At 39.4% G+C, this 18,041-nt stretch overlaps 2 protein-coding genes across 11 annotated transcripts; both read right to left on the bottom strand.

The window, feature by feature from the left end:
• Nucleotides 1-1,104: 1,104 nt before the first annotated feature.
• Nucleotides 1,105-7,249, bottom strand: LOC138406957 (meiosis-specific nuclear structural protein 1-like). Of its 8 annotated transcripts, none has more exons than XR_011240344.1 (8): nt 7,090-7,249; nt 6,415-6,591; nt 5,696-5,869; nt 4,974-5,147; nt 4,263-4,436; nt 3,544-3,717; nt 2,103-2,276; nt 1,452-1,565 (listed from the first exon to the last, which is right to left on the bottom strand). XR_011240344.1 is itself a non-coding variant. In XM_069520769.1 (7 exons), the coding sequence occupies exons 1-7, from the start codon at nt 7,216-7,218 to the stop codon at nt 1,440-1,442; spliced, it is 1,128 nt and encodes a 375-aa protein (XP_069376870.1). In that variant the 5' UTR covers nt 7,219-7,249; the 3' UTR covers nt 1,105-1,439. The 8 variants fall into 8 exon arrangements, 4 of the variants coding, with proteins under 4 accessions (XP_069376870.1, XP_069376872.1, XP_069376873.1 ...); XR_011240343.1 differs by lacking the exons at nt 2,103-2,276; nt 3,544-3,717 and adding exons at nt 2,549-2,626; nt 2,825-2,998; XR_011240342.1 differs by lacking the exon at nt 3,544-3,717 and adding an exon at nt 2,825-2,998.
• A 1,771-nt stretch (nt 7,250-9,020) lies between these two features.
• LOC109644522 (four and a half LIM domains protein 2-like) lies at nt 9,021-14,040 on the bottom strand. Of its 3 annotated transcripts, none has more exons than XM_069520775.1 (6): nt 13,769-14,040; nt 12,322-12,505; nt 11,859-12,033; nt 11,162-11,331; nt 10,386-10,572; nt 9,021-9,617 (listed from the first exon to the last, which is right to left on the bottom strand). In XM_069520775.1, the coding sequence occupies exons 2-6, from the start codon at nt 12,475-12,477 to the stop codon at nt 9,466-9,468; spliced, it is 840 nt and encodes a 279-aa protein (XP_069376876.1). In that variant the 5' UTR covers nt 12,478-12,505; nt 13,769-14,040; the 3' UTR covers nt 9,021-9,465. The 3 variants fall into 3 exon arrangements, with proteins under 3 accessions (XP_069376876.1, XP_069376875.1, XP_019965478.1); XM_069520774.1 differs by having other exon boundaries at nt 12,322-12,529; nt 13,769-14,039; XM_020109919.2 differs by having other exon boundaries at nt 12,322-12,510; nt 13,769-14,037.
• Between the last annotated feature and the right edge of the window lie 4,001 nt (nt 14,041-18,041).

The raw sequence follows: 18,041 nt of genomic DNA, 5'->3' as shown, positions 1-18,041 counted from the left end.
ACAGTGCTCTTATTTATAATTTATCTGTTTTCACACTGAGAGAAGTTGAGGGACTTGATGTGGACTGTTATAAACAGCACTGTGATAGATTATCACCTTTAATATTACAGATGTGGTAGAAATATTTTATATATTTGTACAATATTTATTTCTTTTAGTACATCAGTTTGGCTGAAATCTGTGGTGCTTCCACCTGCTTACAGTTTGTAATTTCTATATCCATTATGGTTGGTAAAATTAACACTGTTATGCATTTTGTGCAATACTTTGCTTTAATTGTTAGTAAGTTATGAAAACAGGTCTATACCTGGAGTCAGTGCTGAAGTGATGACTCAGTGTTCAGTCTTGTTGGAGTCCAGTTCTGTCTCCTCATGCTGGACATCCATGGGTGCAGGATATCTGAGTCACCAACATTCTGCATGTTCACTTATTTGACACTCTAATGACAGAGTCAGTAAAGTCAGACAAGTTCAAGTTTCAGTTTATCACAGTAAATCTGTTCCTGCAGTATGTTAATCTAGGTTTGTGGTAATGTTAATGAATGTGGTAATAAATTAAGTCCAGCTCAACAAGTTTCACACTGCAGCAGCTGCACTAACGTTATTTCTGAAACAATGATCTAATAAAACATTAATACTGATGTTACTCACAGTAATATAGTCAAGCCAAATAGATTGGCGAGCTGAACAACTTTATTAACGGTAGATATCTAACTTGGTGGAGCTCATTTACTAAACACACAGTCGCCTTCAGTTTAAAAGATTTATCACCATAAACTCTAACGCTTCTCTCTCTGCCGTGTGGACCGCTTCATGTCGGTTTAATAACCCCCGTCGCTCCCGTCAGCATCGCCATTACTGCTGGTATCTTGCCTGGAGGTCAGTGGAGCTAAGCTAACAAGCCAGGTACAGAGACAATGATACCTGCTCATCACTACTGACAAGTAAATAAAATACAGTACTTTGCTCACCACAGAAACACCACAGAAACCCCCCCCCCCCCCCCCCCCCCCCCCCCCACACACACACACACACACACACACATACACACATACACACAGTTGTCATGAAGGAAGAACTTACTGATTAAGACTGAAACCGTTAATTGAACCAGGCTGTAAACAGGTTTAATTCTGCTCTAAAGTGTTTTTTTTAAACGTGGGAGTCAATGGGATTTGACTCCTTCTTGGAGCCAGCCTCAAGTGGCCACCCAGTGAACTGCAGCTTTTTGAGTTGTTGCCGCTTGCCTTTAACCCATCATGTGTGAGCATTGGCCACACGAAGCAGTGGGCAGCTACTAAAAGCGCCTGGGGAGCAGATGTAAGGTGGGAGTAAGTAGGAAGTAGTAGTTTTTCTGGTTTAAAGATTATTCCTGCCCTCTGTTCTGAGTTTTAACTCAACACCATGCTGTCGTCTCCTGTCCTCTATCAGTTTCTCCACCTAGCGTCTGTGGATATACTGTGTCAAATGTATTTTGTCGTCACCCATCTGCTCGAGCTGATCGTCCTCTGCAAACTTAGCCATCATCTTCTTTATGAGGTCCTCTTCGGTTTCCTCCGTCACTTTCTTTAAAATGAAGCACAACAGGATATTAGCCATGATCCTCAGCTTGAACCAGAAAAGCTGCTATTGTAACAAATGCACTAAACTCTGTTCAGAATTCTCAATATTTTAAAAGCTTCCTCACTGTATATTGGAGGTTTCGTGAGATTCTTAATCTTTTTGAATGATCTACAGTTCAGCATTACTCTTGAACATGCTGGACCTAATTCTTGCCATTTAGACTGCAACTATCAGTCAGTTGTACACTTCTCACAGGAGATATGCCCACTCGCCAAAGTTAGACTGAGCAAGAACAGGCGTCAGCATTAGGATTGGGAATATGTCGCTTTAGAACGTCTTTGTCCCTAAGACTGCAAGTGTCGAACAGCAAATATTGAGATAAAACTTGGTAACTGCTACTTGTTGCCCTCCACAGTTTAGCATAAGCAGTAAAACATCTGACAGTTTCACATAAACTAAGGGTGAAAGTCTGATCGTGAAGCTACACCAGTACCACCTTATTATTGATGTAATTATGGAAACAGAGAGCCTGGGACGTACCACATTGGCCAGTTGCTGTTTCCTCCTGTCCTCTATCAGTTTCTCCACCTCGCGTCTGTGGATACACTTTTTCAAACGTCTTCTCTGGTCACCCATCTGCTCGAGCCGATCGTCCTTTGCAAGCTTAGCCATCATCATCTTCCTGAAGTCCTATTCGGTTTCCTCCTCAACTTCCTTTAAAATTAAAAACAACAGGATATTAGCCATGATCTTCAGCTTCCTGAACCAAAAAAGCTGCTATTGTAACAAATGCACTAAACTCTGTTCAGAATTCTCGATATTTTAAAAGCTTCCTCAATGAATATTGGAGGTTTCGAAATATTCTTAATCTTTTTGAATGATCTACAGTTCAGCATTACTCTTGAACATGCTGGACCTAATTCTTGTCATTAAGACTGCAACTATCAGTCAGTTGCACACTTCTCACAGGAGATATGCCCACTCACCAAAGTTAGACTGAGCAAGAACAGGCGTCAGCATTAGGATTGGGAATATGTCGCTTTAGAACATCTTTGTCCCTAAGACTGCAAGTGTCGAACAGCAAATATTGAGGTAAAACTTGGTAACTGCTACTTGTTGCCCTCCACAATTTAGCATAAGCAGTAAAACATCTGACAGTGAAACAGTTTCACGTAAACTAAGGGTGAAAGTCTGATAGTGAAGCTACACCAGTACCACGTTATTATTGATGTAATTATGAAAACAGAGAGCCTGGGACATACCACATTGGCCAGTTGCTGTTGTCTCCTGTCCTCTATCAGTTTCGCCACCTCACGTCTGTGGATACACTTTTTCAAACGTCTTTTGTGGTCACCCATCTGCTCGAGCCGATCCTCCTTTGCAAGCTTAGCCATCATCTTCTTCCTGAAGTCCTCTTCGGTATCCTCCTCAACTTCCTTTAAAATGAAAAACAACAGGATATTAGCCATGATCCTCAGCTTGAACCAGAAAAGCTGCTATTATAACAAATGCACTAAACTCTGTTCAGAATTCTCAATATTTTAAAAGCTTCCTCAATGTATATTGGAGGTTTCAAAAGATTCTTAATCTTTTTGAATGATCTACAGTTCAGCATTACTCTTGAACATGCTGGACCTAATTCTTGTCATTAAGACTGCAACTATCAGTCAGTTGCACACTTCTCACAGGAGATATGCCCACTCACCAAAGTTAGACTGAGCAAGAACAGGCGTCAGCATTAGGATTGGGAATATGTTGCTTTAGAACGTCTTTGTCCCTAAAACTGCAAGTGTGGAACAGCAAATATTGAGATAAAACTTGGTAACTGCTACTTGTTGCCCTCCACAGTTTAGCACAAGCAGTCAAACATCTGACAGTGAAACAGTTTCACGTAAACTAAGGGTGAAAGTCTGATAGTGAAGCTACACCAGTACCACCTTATTATTGATGTAATTACAGAAACAGAGAGCCTGGGACGTACCACATTGGCCAGTTGCTGTCATCTCCTGTCCTGTATCAGTTTCTCCACCTAGCATCTGTGGATACACTGCTTCAAACGTCTTCTCTGGTAACCCATCTGCTCGAGCCAATCGTCCTCTGCAAACTTAGCCATCATCTTCTTCCTGAAGTCCTCTTCGGTTTCCTCCTTAACTTCCTTTAAAATGAAAAACAACAGGATATTAGTCATGATCCTCAGCTTGAACCAGAAAAGCTGCTATTGTAACAAATGCACTAAACTCTGTTCAGAATTCTCGATATTTTAAAAGCTTCCTCAATGTATATTGGAGGTTTCGAAAGATTCTTAATCTTTTTGAATGATCTACAGTTCAGCATTACTCTTGAACATGCTGGACCTGATTCTTGCCATTTAGACTGCAACTATCAGTCAGTTGCACACTTCTCACAGGAGATATGCCCACTCACCAAAGTTAGACTGAGCAAGAACAGGCGTCAGCATTAGGATTGGGAATATGTCGCTTTAGAACATCTTTGTCCCTAAGACTGCAAGTGTCGAACAGCAAATATTGAGATAAAACTTGGTAACTGCTACTTGTTGCCCTCCACAGTTTAGCATAAGCAGTCAAACATCTGACAGTGAAACAGTTTCACGTAAACTAAGGGTGAAAGTCTGATAGTGAAGCTACACCAGTACCACGTTATTATTGATGTAATTATGAAAACAGAGAGCCTGGGACATACCACATTGGCTAGTTGCTGTTGTCTCCTGTCCTCTATCAGTTTCGCCACCTCACGTCTGTGGATACACTTTTTCAAACGTTTTTTGTGGTCACCCATCTGCTCGAGCCGATCCTCCTTTGCAAGCTTAGCCATCATCTTCTTCCTGAAGTCCTCTTCGGTATCCTCCTCAACTTCCTTTAAAATGAAAAACAACAGGATATTAGCCATGATCCTCAGCTTGAACCAGAATAGCTGCTATTGTTACAAATGCACTAAACTCTGTTCAGAATTCTCGATATTTTAAAAGCTTCCTCAATGTATATTGGAGGTTTCGAAAGATTCTTAGTCTTTTTGAACGATCTACAGTTCAGCATTACTCTTGAACATGCTGGACCTGATTCTTGTCATTAAGACTGCAACTATCAGTCAGTTGCACACTTCTCACAGGAGATATGCCCACTCACCAAATTTAGACTGAGCAAGAACAGGCGTCAGAATTAGGATTGGGAATATGTTGCTTTAGAACATCTTTGTCCCTAAGACTGCAAGTGTCGAACAGCAAATATTGAGATAAAACTTGGTAACTGCTACTTGTTGCCCTCCACAGTTTAGCATAAGCAGTAAAACATCTGACAGTTTCACATAAACTAAGGGTGAAAGTCTGATCGTGAAGCTACACCAGTACCACCTTATTATTGATGTAATTATGGAAACAGAGAACCTGGGACGTACCACATTGGCCAGTTGCTGTTTCCTCCTGTCCTCTATCAGTTTCTCCACCTCGAGTCTGTGGATACACTTTTTCAAACGTCTTCTCTGGTCACCCATCTGCTCGAGCCGATCGTCCTTTGCAAGCTTAGCCATCATCATCTTCCTGAAGTCCTCTTCGGTTTCCTCCTCAACTTCCTTTAAAATTAAAAACAACAGGATATTAGCCATGATCTTCAGCTTCCTGAACCAGAAAAGCTGCTATTGTAACAAATGCACTAAACTCTGTTCAGAATTCTCGATATTTTAAAAGCTTCCTCAATGAATATTGGAGGTTTCGAAAGATTCTTAATCTTTTTGAATGATCTACAGTTCAGCATTACTCTTGAACATGCTGGACCTAATTCTTGTCATTAAGACTGCAACTATCAGTCAGTTGTACACTTCTCACAGGAGATATGCCCACTCGCCAAAGTTAGACTGAGCAAGAACAGGCGTCAGCATTAGGATTGGGAATATGTCGCTTTAGAACATCTTTGTCCCTAAGACTGCAAGTGTCGAACAGCAAATATTGAGGTAAAACTTGGTAACTGCTACTTGTTGCCCTCCACAATTTAGCATAAGCAGTAAAACATCTGACAGTGGAACAGTTTCACGTTAACTAAGGGTGAAAGTCTGGTAGTGAAGCTACACCAGTACCACGTTATTATTGATGTAATTACAGAAACAGAGAGCCTGGGACGTACCACATTGGCCAGTTGCTGTTGTCTCCTGTCCTCTATCAGTTTCGCCACCTCACGTCTGTGGATACACTTTTTCAAACGTCTTCTCTGGTCACCCATCTGCTCGAGCCGATCGTCCTCTGCACACTTAGCCATCATCTTCTTTATGAGGTCCTCTTCGGTTTCCTCCTCAACTTCCTTTAAAATGAAGCACAACAGGATATTAGCCATGATCCTCAGCTTGAACCAGAAAAGCTGCTATTGTAACAAATGCACTAAACTCTGTTCAGAATTCTCGATATTTTAAAAGCTTCCTCTCTGTATATTGGAGGTTTCGTGAGATTCTTAATCTTTTTGAATGATCTACAGTTCAGCATTACTCTTGAACATGCTGGACCTAATTCTTGCCATTTAGACTGCAACTATCAGTCAGTTGCACACTTCTCACAGGAGATATGCCCACTCACCAAAGTTAGACTGAGCAAGAACAGGCGTCAGCATTAGGATTGGGAATATGTTGCTTTAGAACGTCTTTGTCCCTAAGACTGCAAGTGTGGAACAGCAAATATTGAGATAAAACTTGGTAACTGCTACTTGTTGCCCTCCACAATTTAGCATAAGCAGTAAAACATCTGACAGTGAAACAGTTTCACGTAAACTAAGGGTGAAAGTCTGATAGTGAAGCTACACCAGTACCACCTTATTATTGATGTAATTACAGAAACAGAGAGCCTGGGACATACCACATTGGCCAGTTGCTGTTGTCTCCTTTCCTCTATCAGTTTCGCCACCTTGCATCTGTGGATACACTGTGTCCAATGTCTTTTCTTGTCACCCATCTGCTCGAGCCGAGCGTTCTTTGCAAACTTAGCCATCATCTTCCTGAAGTCCTCTTTGGTTTCCTCCTCCTCCTCAACTTCCTTTAAAATTAAAAGCAACAGGATATTAGCCATGATCTTCAGCTTCCTGAACCAGAAAAGCTGCTATTGTAACAAATGCACTAAACTCTGTTCAGAATTCTCGATATTTTAAAAGCTTCCTCATTGAATATTGGAGGTTTCAAAAGATTCTTAATCTTTTTGAATGATCTTCAGTTCAGCATTACTCTTGAACATGCTGGACCTAATTCTTGTCATTTAGACTGCAACTATCAGTCAGTTGCACACTTCTCATAGGAGATATGCCCACTCATCAAAGTTAGACTGAGCAAGAACAGGCGTCAGCATTAGGATTGGGAATATGTCACTTTATAAACATCTTTGTCCCTAAAACTGCAAGTGCGAACAGCTAATATTGAGATAAAACATCTGACAGTGAAACAGTTTCACGTAAACTAAGGGTGAAAGTCTGATAGTGAAGCTACACCAGTACCACCTTATTATTGATGTAATTATGGAAACAGAGAGCCTGGGACGTACCACATTGGCCAGTTGCTGTTGTCTCCTGTCCTCTATCATTTTTGCCACCTTGCATCTATGGATACACTGCTTCAAATGTCTTTCCTGGTCACACATCTGCTCGAGGTCTGCAAACTTAGACCTTTTCATGACTCTCTTAAGCCGTAGATGAGTCGCAGTTTTAGTAGTTAGCTTGTAGAGGGGATTAGCCACCTCTAGTTTAAAGGAAACTGCCTTTATTCCCACACTGTTTAAAGGCAACTGCTTTTGTTACCACACTGTTTTGTCTTTCATAACATCAAAGACAGACTCCATTAATGTTCTTTCATATTGCATCTAAATAGGGGTGTAATGATTTATCTACTACATTGATGTATAAATTAATATTCCTACGATCCAACTACATTGATCTGTGCTCGGCAAGTTGGCCTTCCGGGTGACATATGTCGATCTAACAAAAAGTAATCAATCGACTGTATCGATACTAGGAAATAACACATTGGATTTAAGCACGTCAGACTTTATATGGATGTGTTTTTTTAGCACTTTTAATGATAAAGGCGTGAAACGTTACTCGATTCAGTCTGCCTGTCTGTGACCTCATCGCCACACGGCACCTCTTGCAGCAAATATCAAAACATAGCATGATGGCGGATGGCAGAGGAGAAGCCGGCGAGCGAGAAATTATCAAGCCACCATTGCGGTCCAGTGTGTGGAAACACTTTGGCTTTTGCAAAGACGGTGATGTTCAAAATAAGTCGCTCGCTGTTTGTAGGATATGTAAAGGTCAAGTGAAGTACCACGGCAACACGTCAAGCGCCATGGGATTTCATCACACAACACAGACGGTCCAGGCACCCCTTGCAGCGTTCCCGCTGCAGCAGCAGCGCAAGGTGAAGTCAGCTCCGCAGAAGCCCCAGGCCTCGCCAGAATGTTTAGTCAGAGACTAAATATATAAATATAATGGATATAAACATGTTTATATCCATAATTTATACCTAGGAATCTAGGAAACTTCACCTGCACTGTCCAGTATCCAGGTATTTATTTCAGTCACGCTGGTTGAATTTTTGGCTAAAAGGTTACTGAATCAATTTCAAGTAACTGAATCGTTTCGAATCGTATCGTTCTGAATGAACCAATATCGTCCTTGAATTGTATTGGCAACAACGAATCGTGATAAGAATCGAATCGTTGTTAAAACGAATCGTTACACCCCTATCAGGTAGCTTTAAAGAATTGAAGCTGTTTCCAGCAGCAATATTAATAATGAAGTTAGAGGTCAGGCTCTTTATTTCTTCATTTTAAATCTTTATTTGTGCATGAAAGTGGTCTAAGTTTTTATTCCTTCACAATAAATCTTTACTCAAGCATAATTACTTATTTATATCTTTTGGTGCTTCGGTAGATTTTAAAGAAAATGTGTAAATGCTCGAAGGTGAGTACTTATTTGACCTGTGTCTAATGACTTTAATAAATGATCAAATGCACTTAAGCTTTTTAAACAAGTTATAAGCCATTATTAAGAGCAACTTTTGGCAATATAACAAAAACAGCATTTGGCTGGAGAAAATTATATTGACAATAATATTTTTTTAACATTCTATTAAACATTTCCATTGCAGAATTATTTAAACAATCCCTCTTTTGGGGACATGCATTACTGCACACTTGGTGGCTTTTTAATCAGTGAGAACAACCCATGACCATGACCTCGAAAGCACTAATAAAATATTTATTACCAATCAATTGAGCCTTTTATTTAATAGTCTCTTTTTATGAAAGAATCACAGTGTACTTCTGAAAGTTTTGTGTTATTACCAAAGAGTGTGCATAGTTTAACAATCACCCACAACATGATACAAACATCCACAATGTCCTCATTAGCTCCACCACAATAGAAGGCTTCTTTTTCTGCAGCAAATTAAATCATTGAGCGAGAGGGGCGTTCATCGAATCAAATATTTTTTATTGTGCCTAACAGATTAGATTCAATCAAAGACAACGTATGTAATCAGAAGAAACTGGATTAGTAATCGACTTTGTTAAGACAAATTGATACCACAGTGCCATCAATGAAAACAACTTTATGATTTTTAATAAGCTCAAAATATCTATCAATATTGGCTGTTTTTATACCACTTACAAACTTACGTTTCAAATGAGGATATACAATTCAAAGCTTTTAAGAAACTAATAAAACTGCATTTTGGAATGAAGGCTTCAACTGATTAATATAAAATACAGGATCATCAGCGCATGCAGAAAACACCTCAGCAGCAGGAACTGGTTAATGTGTGAGAAACCAATAAATGATGCAAAAATAATGCAACAAAGGTTGGGTTAGGAGAATAGCACTAATGCTCTCTGATTGGCTCGTTTAGCTCTGGAGTTCACTCAGAGGTCTTTTCCACAGTCGGGGCATAGGACGTCATCTTTGCACGTCAGGAAACCCCGGCCGACCAGGGACACACTGCACTTTTTGCAGTTGAAGCAGTTGGTGTGCCACTGGCGCTGCTCGAACGAGATGTACTTGCTCCCACCGAGGCCTGCGACAAATTCAGGGAGAGACGCGAGGGATCACTTGCTGCACAAGAGGAATGAGTCTCATGATCTCTGTAATGTAATAAACCTGTAATTGATGGTGATTGGATACATAGGATGCAGAAGGAAGCATGTGATCCCAGGACATTACACTTACTCCTCTCAACTTGTACTTTTAATTCATTTTATCCTTTTAATGGCAACTCATCTGAAAACATTTTGTTTCTCATTAGTTTCAGACGATAGGTCAGATGACTTAATGATGCAGCATTTACACAGCACTGTTTTTTCCCTCGTTCCTACATTGCAGGCTCTGTTAGGGTTAACACAGGTTTCAGTTTAGTCATGATTGACCCTGTACACAGCCTCTGGAAACAACTGTATCTGTGGCTCTGCAGGAGCATCAGTAAGTCTAAAAAAACGAGTCAGTAATGACATTAAACTGGGAATTTGGACTATGGGCTGCATTTTCTAATCGTTAGTGCCATTCAAAGTCCAGATTTAAGCACACAGGGACAATTAAATCCCCAATCAGAGACATGCGCAACAATCCACAGGTCTGAAACCAGAAATTAAAGGACATGACCCACCTCAGGATTTCCTGACCATCGCTAATGCTTAGTTTGCAAGTATCAAAAGATCTATTAAAAGTCTCTGCATGTCATTTAACTCATAATAATAATAATAATACAACTAATCTTAAACAAACAGCCACATTCAGATGTGAATAAAGAAGTTTTATCAGGACGGTACATCTTCAGGTGAGACCTTACCGCTAATGGGGGTGGTGCAGTAGGCACATTTCTTGGCAAACAGGTTGCAGAAGCAGTCGAGGCAGTAGGTGAAGTCGTCCCGGGAGGTGAAGCGCTGGCTGGCCAGCTGCTTCTTGCAGCCGATGCAGACGAAGCACTCCTTATGCCACGGCTGGTCGTGGTAGTTCACCCCTCCAGTGGTGATGGGCTAGAAGTTAAAGACATGATAGACAAGGCAGTTATACATATATCAAGCACATTTCAGAGTTAGATCAAGGTGCTGTTCAGGGGCGTTAAAAACAGTATAGAGAAAAAATAAAGAACAGTTTGAAACCATTTTCAAGCATATGAGATGAAAAGGACTAAAGGAATTTGGTGAAAAACAATATGTAGGGAGATCGGTTCCTGTTCAAGCCACTGACAACTTAACAAATTCTATCCACTGATGAAGACCGTGATAATCATCAAGCTGGTGACTGGATGTTTTTTTTAACTGTTGTAAAAGCACATATTCACATTAAAGATTTTAAATAAACTATAACTATAAAAATTAAGTGCATTTCTATTTCTTTCTATTTAATAGATTTTTTTGCAACAAAAAAAGGCTTGGACCTCTCTTTTGAACTTGAATATTTCACTCAAGATCAGCTTTAACTCTAAATCCATTCAGAGGACATCTGAAATGATTCCACTGCCTTCAATTGTCTCTCAAACAGAATATTGATTTTGTTATTATCAGGCCAATATGGGGAATTGTGAGTGGTGAGAGTGTAAATCACAGTCAGCCGTTGTTTTACCTTCTTGCAGTGGACACACTGCAGAGCAAACAGCTTCTCGTAGCAGGGAAGGCAGTAGTTGCTGGCGTCCTTCTGGACGAAGGTCCTGGTGCCGATGGGCTGCTGGCAGCGGTTGCAGGAGAAACAGTTCTCATGCCAACTGTTGCCCTTGTGCTCCATCTTTTTAGAGCCTGGTGAGTGAACGGAAAGTAGAGGAATGGATCAGCAAAAAACATTCATGTACTGCTAATGTGCTACTTTTACCTGTAATCAAGTCTTGGTTAATGCGTTTAGTATTGTTACATATTCACTTGGCATCTTTCTGCATAAATGTTTTTATTTCATGAGTTTTTGTGTCAGTTACTAACTTTATTCCAGCAGCATTCAGGTCAGTTACAGCTTCTGAGCTTCTGAAGTTATAGTTATGTCCTAGAATAAATTACTTTTTAACGTAAGAACCGTAGTTTGGGTTTATTAATGGACTTCATGTGATAAAGTCCTAAAAAGTCTTTGTTACCAAATGTGTACATATCTAAATTCCCTCTGAGAAATCCCCTGACATCACTAATTGCATCAAAATCCAGAAAATAATAGATAAATAAATAAAAAGATGTTTACTAATGTACTATTATTGCATATGCTTCATCCATTCACAGACCCAACCTAACCTTGCAGTTCCCTCTGTGCTCTGTTTCTTTCTGTGATCAGGCCTCCTCACCTGGCATGATGGTCTTCAGGCACATGTTGCACTTGGCAGAGTACTTGTTGCTGTAGCACTCCGTGCACATCAGCATGTCATCCTTAGAGGCAAAGTGCCGGTCCACCAGAGATCGGTTGCACGTGACGCAGAGGAAGCATTCGCTGTGCCAGTGGCGTTCCTTGTACGACAGATCCTGGAGGGTAAATGAGAGGAGAGAAAACTTGGGCCGATGTTGAGATACCACCAACACACACTCCACCAACTGTAGGTCAGTCTCAGTTCTCAACCAAAACGCTTAACCCCATTTTATTGCATCAAATAACAAATCAAAACCAAAACAAACAACCTAAAAAGACAGAAATAATCTTTCTGAAAAAATTTATTAGATGTGTATTTATCCCATCCACTAACATGGTGGAGGCGTGGTTTATGTCATCAAGATGATTCATCGTCCAGGAAGTTTAAAAAGTACTAATATTACCTTGCTGGTGCAGCCAATGAGCTTCTCGCACACTTCACAGTTGTTGGAGAAAAGTGCCTCATAGCACTTGATGCAGTACGGATCCTCCTCCTTCAGGATGTATTTCTGGCCGTATAAGGATTCCTTACACTCTGTGCAGTCGCAGCGTTCAGCCATGTTGATCAAAATCTCCTCTCTGAGTCCTCTGTCCTGTCACATAACAAATAAACTATGACATCAAAATAATTACACCAAAACATTCCCAGAATATGCACAAGATCAATAACCACATGACATTTTTTAACTCGGATTGCGTTTCTGTAATTGGAGAGCTGATCACATGGTCTGATAAATTATGAAATATATCATTCCCCCCGCAACTATGTATGAGGTTCAGTATAAAACCCATCTAAGATGCTTGGAAATGTAATTAAGTACCACAGGAATGCCCCCAGAATGGTTGCACACAACAGAGTAAATGCCTTTCAATTAAATATTAATGGGCATGATGTGACTTTTAAATCTGGTTTACTGGCTCAAAGAAGAAAGAGCAAGGAGACGAAGGGATGAATGAAAGAGGAGGAAAGCAGCAAGGAGGTGTAAAAAGGCGTAAAACTAATTTTAAAATCTTCAATTTCAGTGAGTCAAACACTGTCATTATAGATTATATTATTTGGGATATATAAGATCAAATAAAAGATCCCTGTTTGTTATTTCATTCAAACGGAAAATCAAGTCTTGGAAGAGATCCATCCAAACAACTGTAGTAAAGTGGAAACTCATGCGGTTGTGGAGCTTCACTGAGTACAAACCACCGTACCAGGTGACACAGCCTAAGAGACGCTCTGATGAAAGAAAATTTACTTCAGGAAAGTTATTATACAGGTTTTTAAATATGTTGCAACACAAAAATTCATTTTTAATTGAGAAAACTGAGAGGCAAATGTTTTAGAATGAATGGATTTGAATTCTCTGTCTCTATAATTCCTATGAAAAACCTTAAAATCCTGCTATAATATATATATATATATGTGAACTATATTTATCCTAAATATCTATGAAAACTTGTATAAATTCCGATTGAATACATGCATCCATTCGTACGCCTGTCAACAAACTATAGCTTAACCATTCTTATCCCTCTCTCCAACATCTGTACACCTCTGTCAATCATTTATCCCCTTAACCCTGCTTTTCCCATCATCCCTTTAGGGGTCTTTTAACTTAATCCCTTCAAATGACATTCATTGAAATCACAAACTTTTTAGAGAAAGAAAGATAAAGGCAAATTTTTCTAAGCCTGCACAAGAGGCTAAAAAAGTCATTTAAACCTAAACATCACAATGCAGATGTTTTACAGAATTAAAATCAGATCTCTGAAATCATCAGACACAAAGACAGAAAAGCAGAAAAGCATAAGGCCAGAAAGCAAAAACGAATAAGGACAAGATAGTAAAACAAATATTACCTGGAGCGTAGCAGCCTGTTCGCAGCCTGAGACCAAAGGTGTCTGTCAAGCACTGTCGTTCCTGTGCTTTATAAAATTAAAGCAGAACGTGACCCGCGCTGGGACAGGAAGGTGGAGGCGGTGGTGTGACCAGAGTGGGCAGGTCACTTTATGCTCAGACGGCTATAAATTCAAGCTACCAAGCTCCGCATCCCGATTCTTCGACTCTTGAACAGGCCCTCACTCATGATAAAGGACACACAGAAACACGCACACGGCTCAGAGGAAAAGGGAGATCACATGTGGACCATACAGTGCATACCTCATTTGGACTTACACAAGAGAAGCATTGTTTATGTGTTGAGGTTTTTGTGGAAACAGATTTCAATAAAAAGTCATAGATTATCATCCACAAACCACTTTGGCCCTCTCCTGCTGTTGATGCTTTTCTTTCGAAGTTAAAGGTGAAGTGCTTGTTGCCGGGTTTTAAAAAGTGCGTTGGGTGTGGTTGCAGGTGTAACGCGGAACTTCCTGACCACGCCCAGGGTGGAGTATAAAGATGCAACAGTTCAACGAAATAAAGTGGTGCCGGCCCATTTAATCTCTTAGAGACGTGTTACCCATGTTTTTTTGTGTGTCCTGTGTATAATCTAATCCAGACTTGGATAGATGCATGGATGGAAACTTGTGTGCTTCCTGAAGGCTTTCTAGTAATCAATCCTGTTACGCAATTAAGGCTTTCATTATCCCAATTTGTGTCACATGGAAACACTCTTTTGAAACGGCTAATCCTGGAAAACACAAAAACACTAATGAATATCAATTTGAGGACATTTTAGTTAAAAGCAGACAGAGATCAAAACAAACAAACAAACAACAACAAAATAACATTAAATCGAATGGAGACGACCTGAGAAGAACCCAGATTTGATGTGAATGGCTCCAATGTGCTTGTTTCCTCGTGTGAATCAGATCTGACGCAGCTCCGACATGAAAGGAAGATGATGAGTCCACTGACGGCTCAAAAATAGTTAAATTACAGACCCACAGTTCCAACAATACGTTTCTGCTCATTCCACAGAGTTTTTTTTACTTGTTGTTCATTGGTTTATTAGTCACTGAAAGAAACCTATTAACCCCTTACACTGTTAAAGGAGTGACCTAAAAAATAGAATGAATGTGTGTGATTTCAACAGCTGCTGACAGTGTCTGCATGGTACATGTTTCACACACACGTACGTCATAACATACATGTGTGGTGACACGCTTCTGCCTGCAAAGCCAAGAAAAACCCTTTAAAATGTAATTTTATATTTTCCACTTGACTTGCTGGATAACATATTTTTTTCAAAAGGCATATTCCTGAATTTTATCATCCTCCAGGTGTTAGGAGCAGCAGAATACGTTCCTATAGAAGGACTGGAAATGTGGGTGAGAAATATACAAGAAAATTAGGATTTTTATCTTATTATATGTGTTTTTATTCCCCAGGGCTAAGATATATTGTGATATAGTCAATTTTCAGGAAAATCAATAAAAATTAACCAAAAAGTTTTTTGTTTTTAGCTAATTCTAATCACACGTATGACGCGGGATAATTATATTGAATATGAATTCAACAAAATCCAGAAATCATTCAGGCTCATTGTCGACAGCGCCCTTGGTCGATATATTTCAAAGGGATAAATAATGAGGTATAATATATATGGCACAAAGTCAGACAGTTTATTTAGATATAATAAGAATGTTTATGGTAAAAGACCTCAAGCAGAGTGACAGTGATGATGAGGAAGATGAAGGTGCCCAAATCCCTCACCTTAAATAAACTGGAGCGGGACATAAATCTCCTCACATGAGTCTTTAGAAGGAGATAACCAACTAAATAAATCTGTCAACTTACTTAACCTCCTTAATCAAGAACAGAAGAACACACACCGCAACAATATAAACAGAAAGTTTAGTTGGTCCATACTGATTCACTTTAAACACGAGGGGTTTGTCTGTATGGATGATCCTCCCCTGTTCATCCCACCTCCTGATGATTTCTCATTATTTCTCATTAACACGTATGTGCGCCTGGAACGGATACCGAAACAGAGGCGCTTGGACCAGAACACACTGAGGGCTTGTGTGACTCCATTCGTTGCTCAGGACGCCATTTTCTCCCACACTTTGACAATCCTCCTACATTTAACCTTTTAGTCGCCTTAAAGGTACAGTGTGTAGAATATTGTGATATCTAGTGTTGAAATTGCATGTTGCAGCTGAACACCCCTCACCTCACCCTCTCCTTGAAAAAGAAACTGTGGTAGCCTTTAATTGTCATAAAAACTCAGAAGGTGTTTAGTTTGTTCAGTCTGGACTAATGTAAAAAACATGGTCCCCTCGATGTAAATATAAAGTATTTGAATATAAAGGGCCTTTTCTGGGGTAAAGAAAACTACAATTCATACAATTTAGATGAAATGAACTTGTGAGAACAACAGGATTATTCTACATTAAATCTCTGCCAATAGTTTCCTTTCACCTAAATCTTACATAATGGACCTTTAAAGTTAAAACTAAATGTTTGTTTAAAAGCAGCGGTTGCCACCCAGGGTGGGGTCCCCTCAGAGGGCAGTCACAAGATTCTGTAATTCCAAAGGTCACGAGGTTATTGGAAGGAAGAATAAACATGTAACTCGATTAAATGTGACAGAGGTTGTTTATATTAGTTTTCCTTTTTCCCAAAATGATTGGCATTTCTTGAGGGGAAACAGGACAGGCACAGAGGTGGAGGGGGGGGGGGGGGGTGACTTACAAGTAAAGGCCCTGGACCAGATTTGAAGCTGCCGCAGCGAGGGGGCAGCCATTATGCTTAAATCTACTTAGACATCCCGTGACTGATCAAAAGTTTGAAGAGACCAAAAACAAAAACGACTGGATTAGATTTGAAATGATTTGATTTGGATTTCACTCTGATGATCGTTCACATGCCTTTCAGGAGACTCACTGGACTCTGCAGCGTGCATGCGATGAAGTGTCGGGATCTATGTGATTGACTTTCGTCAGCAGCAATGGTTCAGATTAACAACAGCATGACAAGTGCTAAACAGCAGCCACTCGTTCGTCTTTAGCCTTTCATTTCAACATCTAACTGGAATAATCCGTCCATGGGTGACTCCAATGAGTGTCGACATGTCCTGTGGTCGACCCGTACATGTCCGAAGAAGGAAAATCCTGACGTTTGATGTGATTTAATGAGAATTCGATTTTCTGCAGCGTAAAGTCGGATTAAATCAAACACTTGTTTAAAAAAGCAAAGCAGCCAAACAGTCCTTTTATTTCTTTCTTATTATTGTGTTCAGTAAGTCTCATACTTTCCACAGCAACATACTGGGATAATCGAATAATGGGTAACGGGGATCATGTGGAGGAAGGAGGTCAAAGAGTCTCAGCCTTATATGTTATGTCACATTTATCTTATACAAATATACACATGTACACACATATTAAAATATCATTCTATTGTATTTCTATCGACTTAATGATTCATTTTATTTGTATTGGTTTTATTACATTTCAGTGCGTTATTTTTTATATTGTATAGTCTCTGTATCTCATTTATGAGGATGCTGAACTTTGAGTTAAAATCATTATTTGCTCAAATATAATTAAAAAAACATTTCTGTACATTCAAATTCAAATTTACTGTATAATGTTTCTATTTATTCTTTTAATCCTATTGCACATAGATCATTAAAATAGAGCCTTAAATGTGCTGTGAAAACATGATTTGAATTTTGAATTGACTAAAATTACATATGATGTTAAAAACACTATGAAATGCCCAACAATGCTCCAATGATTTGCAGACATATAAATAGAATAATGATAAAGAAGAGCAGGTTTTTATGATTATATATTTATAAATATACATAATGTATTAAATTATATAAGACCCAAGTGAACTAAAGCAGCTACAGACTCAAGAATAAAACTTTGGTGGGTTAAAATGCATGATTTTAAAGAGCAAATGTCGTGACATAGAAAATATTCGGGATTAGGTAAAAGTTTTCTAAGAACTACAATTCAGCGTGTCCTCCTGTACAAGGAGCAAATGTTTGTGAATAACTTTTTAACCCTTAAGATGATGGTGTGTGAAGATTTCTTTAGAACTTGACTAAATATTTGTGAAAATCAAATTTGAAATTCAAAGAAAGGACCAGTTTGGGGTCACAGTGGATTATCGAATGGGTTCCTCTAATCACCATAGACTAACTCATGTGAAAAAGAAATGAACTACATTTATGTA

The sequence above is a fragment of the Paralichthys olivaceus genome, chromosome 24 (genome assembly GCF_024713975.1).
Source record: "Paralichthys olivaceus isolate ysfri-2021 chromosome 24, ASM2471397v2, whole genome shotgun sequence".
NCBI lineage: Eukaryota > Metazoa > Chordata > Actinopteri > Pleuronectiformes > Paralichthyidae > Paralichthys > Paralichthys olivaceus.
This window is presented reverse-complemented; position numbering and strand designations above follow the sequence as displayed.

Excerpts from the sequence above, each read along its gene's own strand:
- LOC138406957 (XM_069520769.1), bottom strand. The coding sequence starts at position 7,218 with ATGAAAAGGTCTAAGTTTGCAGACCTCGAGCAGATGTGTGACCAGGAA. Across the intron at positions 5,870-6,414 it reads AACAGCAACTGGCCAATGTG|GAAGTTGAGGAGGAAACCGA; the intron begins GTATGTCCCAGG and ends TTCATTTTAAAG. Across the intron at positions 4,437-4,973 it reads AACAGCAACTGGCCAATGTG|GAAGTTGAGGAGGATACCGA; the intron begins GTACGTCCCAGG and ends TTCATTTTAAAG.
- LOC109644522 (XM_069520775.1), bottom strand. The coding sequence starts at position 12,477 with ATGGCTGAACGCTGCGACTGCACAGAGTGTAAGGAATCCTTATACGGC. Across the intron at positions 11,332-11,858 it reads CCTGAAGACCATCATGCCAG|GCTCTAAAAAGATGGAGCAC; the intron begins GTGAGGAGGCCT and ends TTCACTCACCAG. Across the intron at positions 10,573-11,161 it reads AGTGTGTCCACTGCAAGAAG|CCCATCACCACTGGAGGGGT; the intron begins GTAAAACAACGG and ends TTTAACTTCTAG.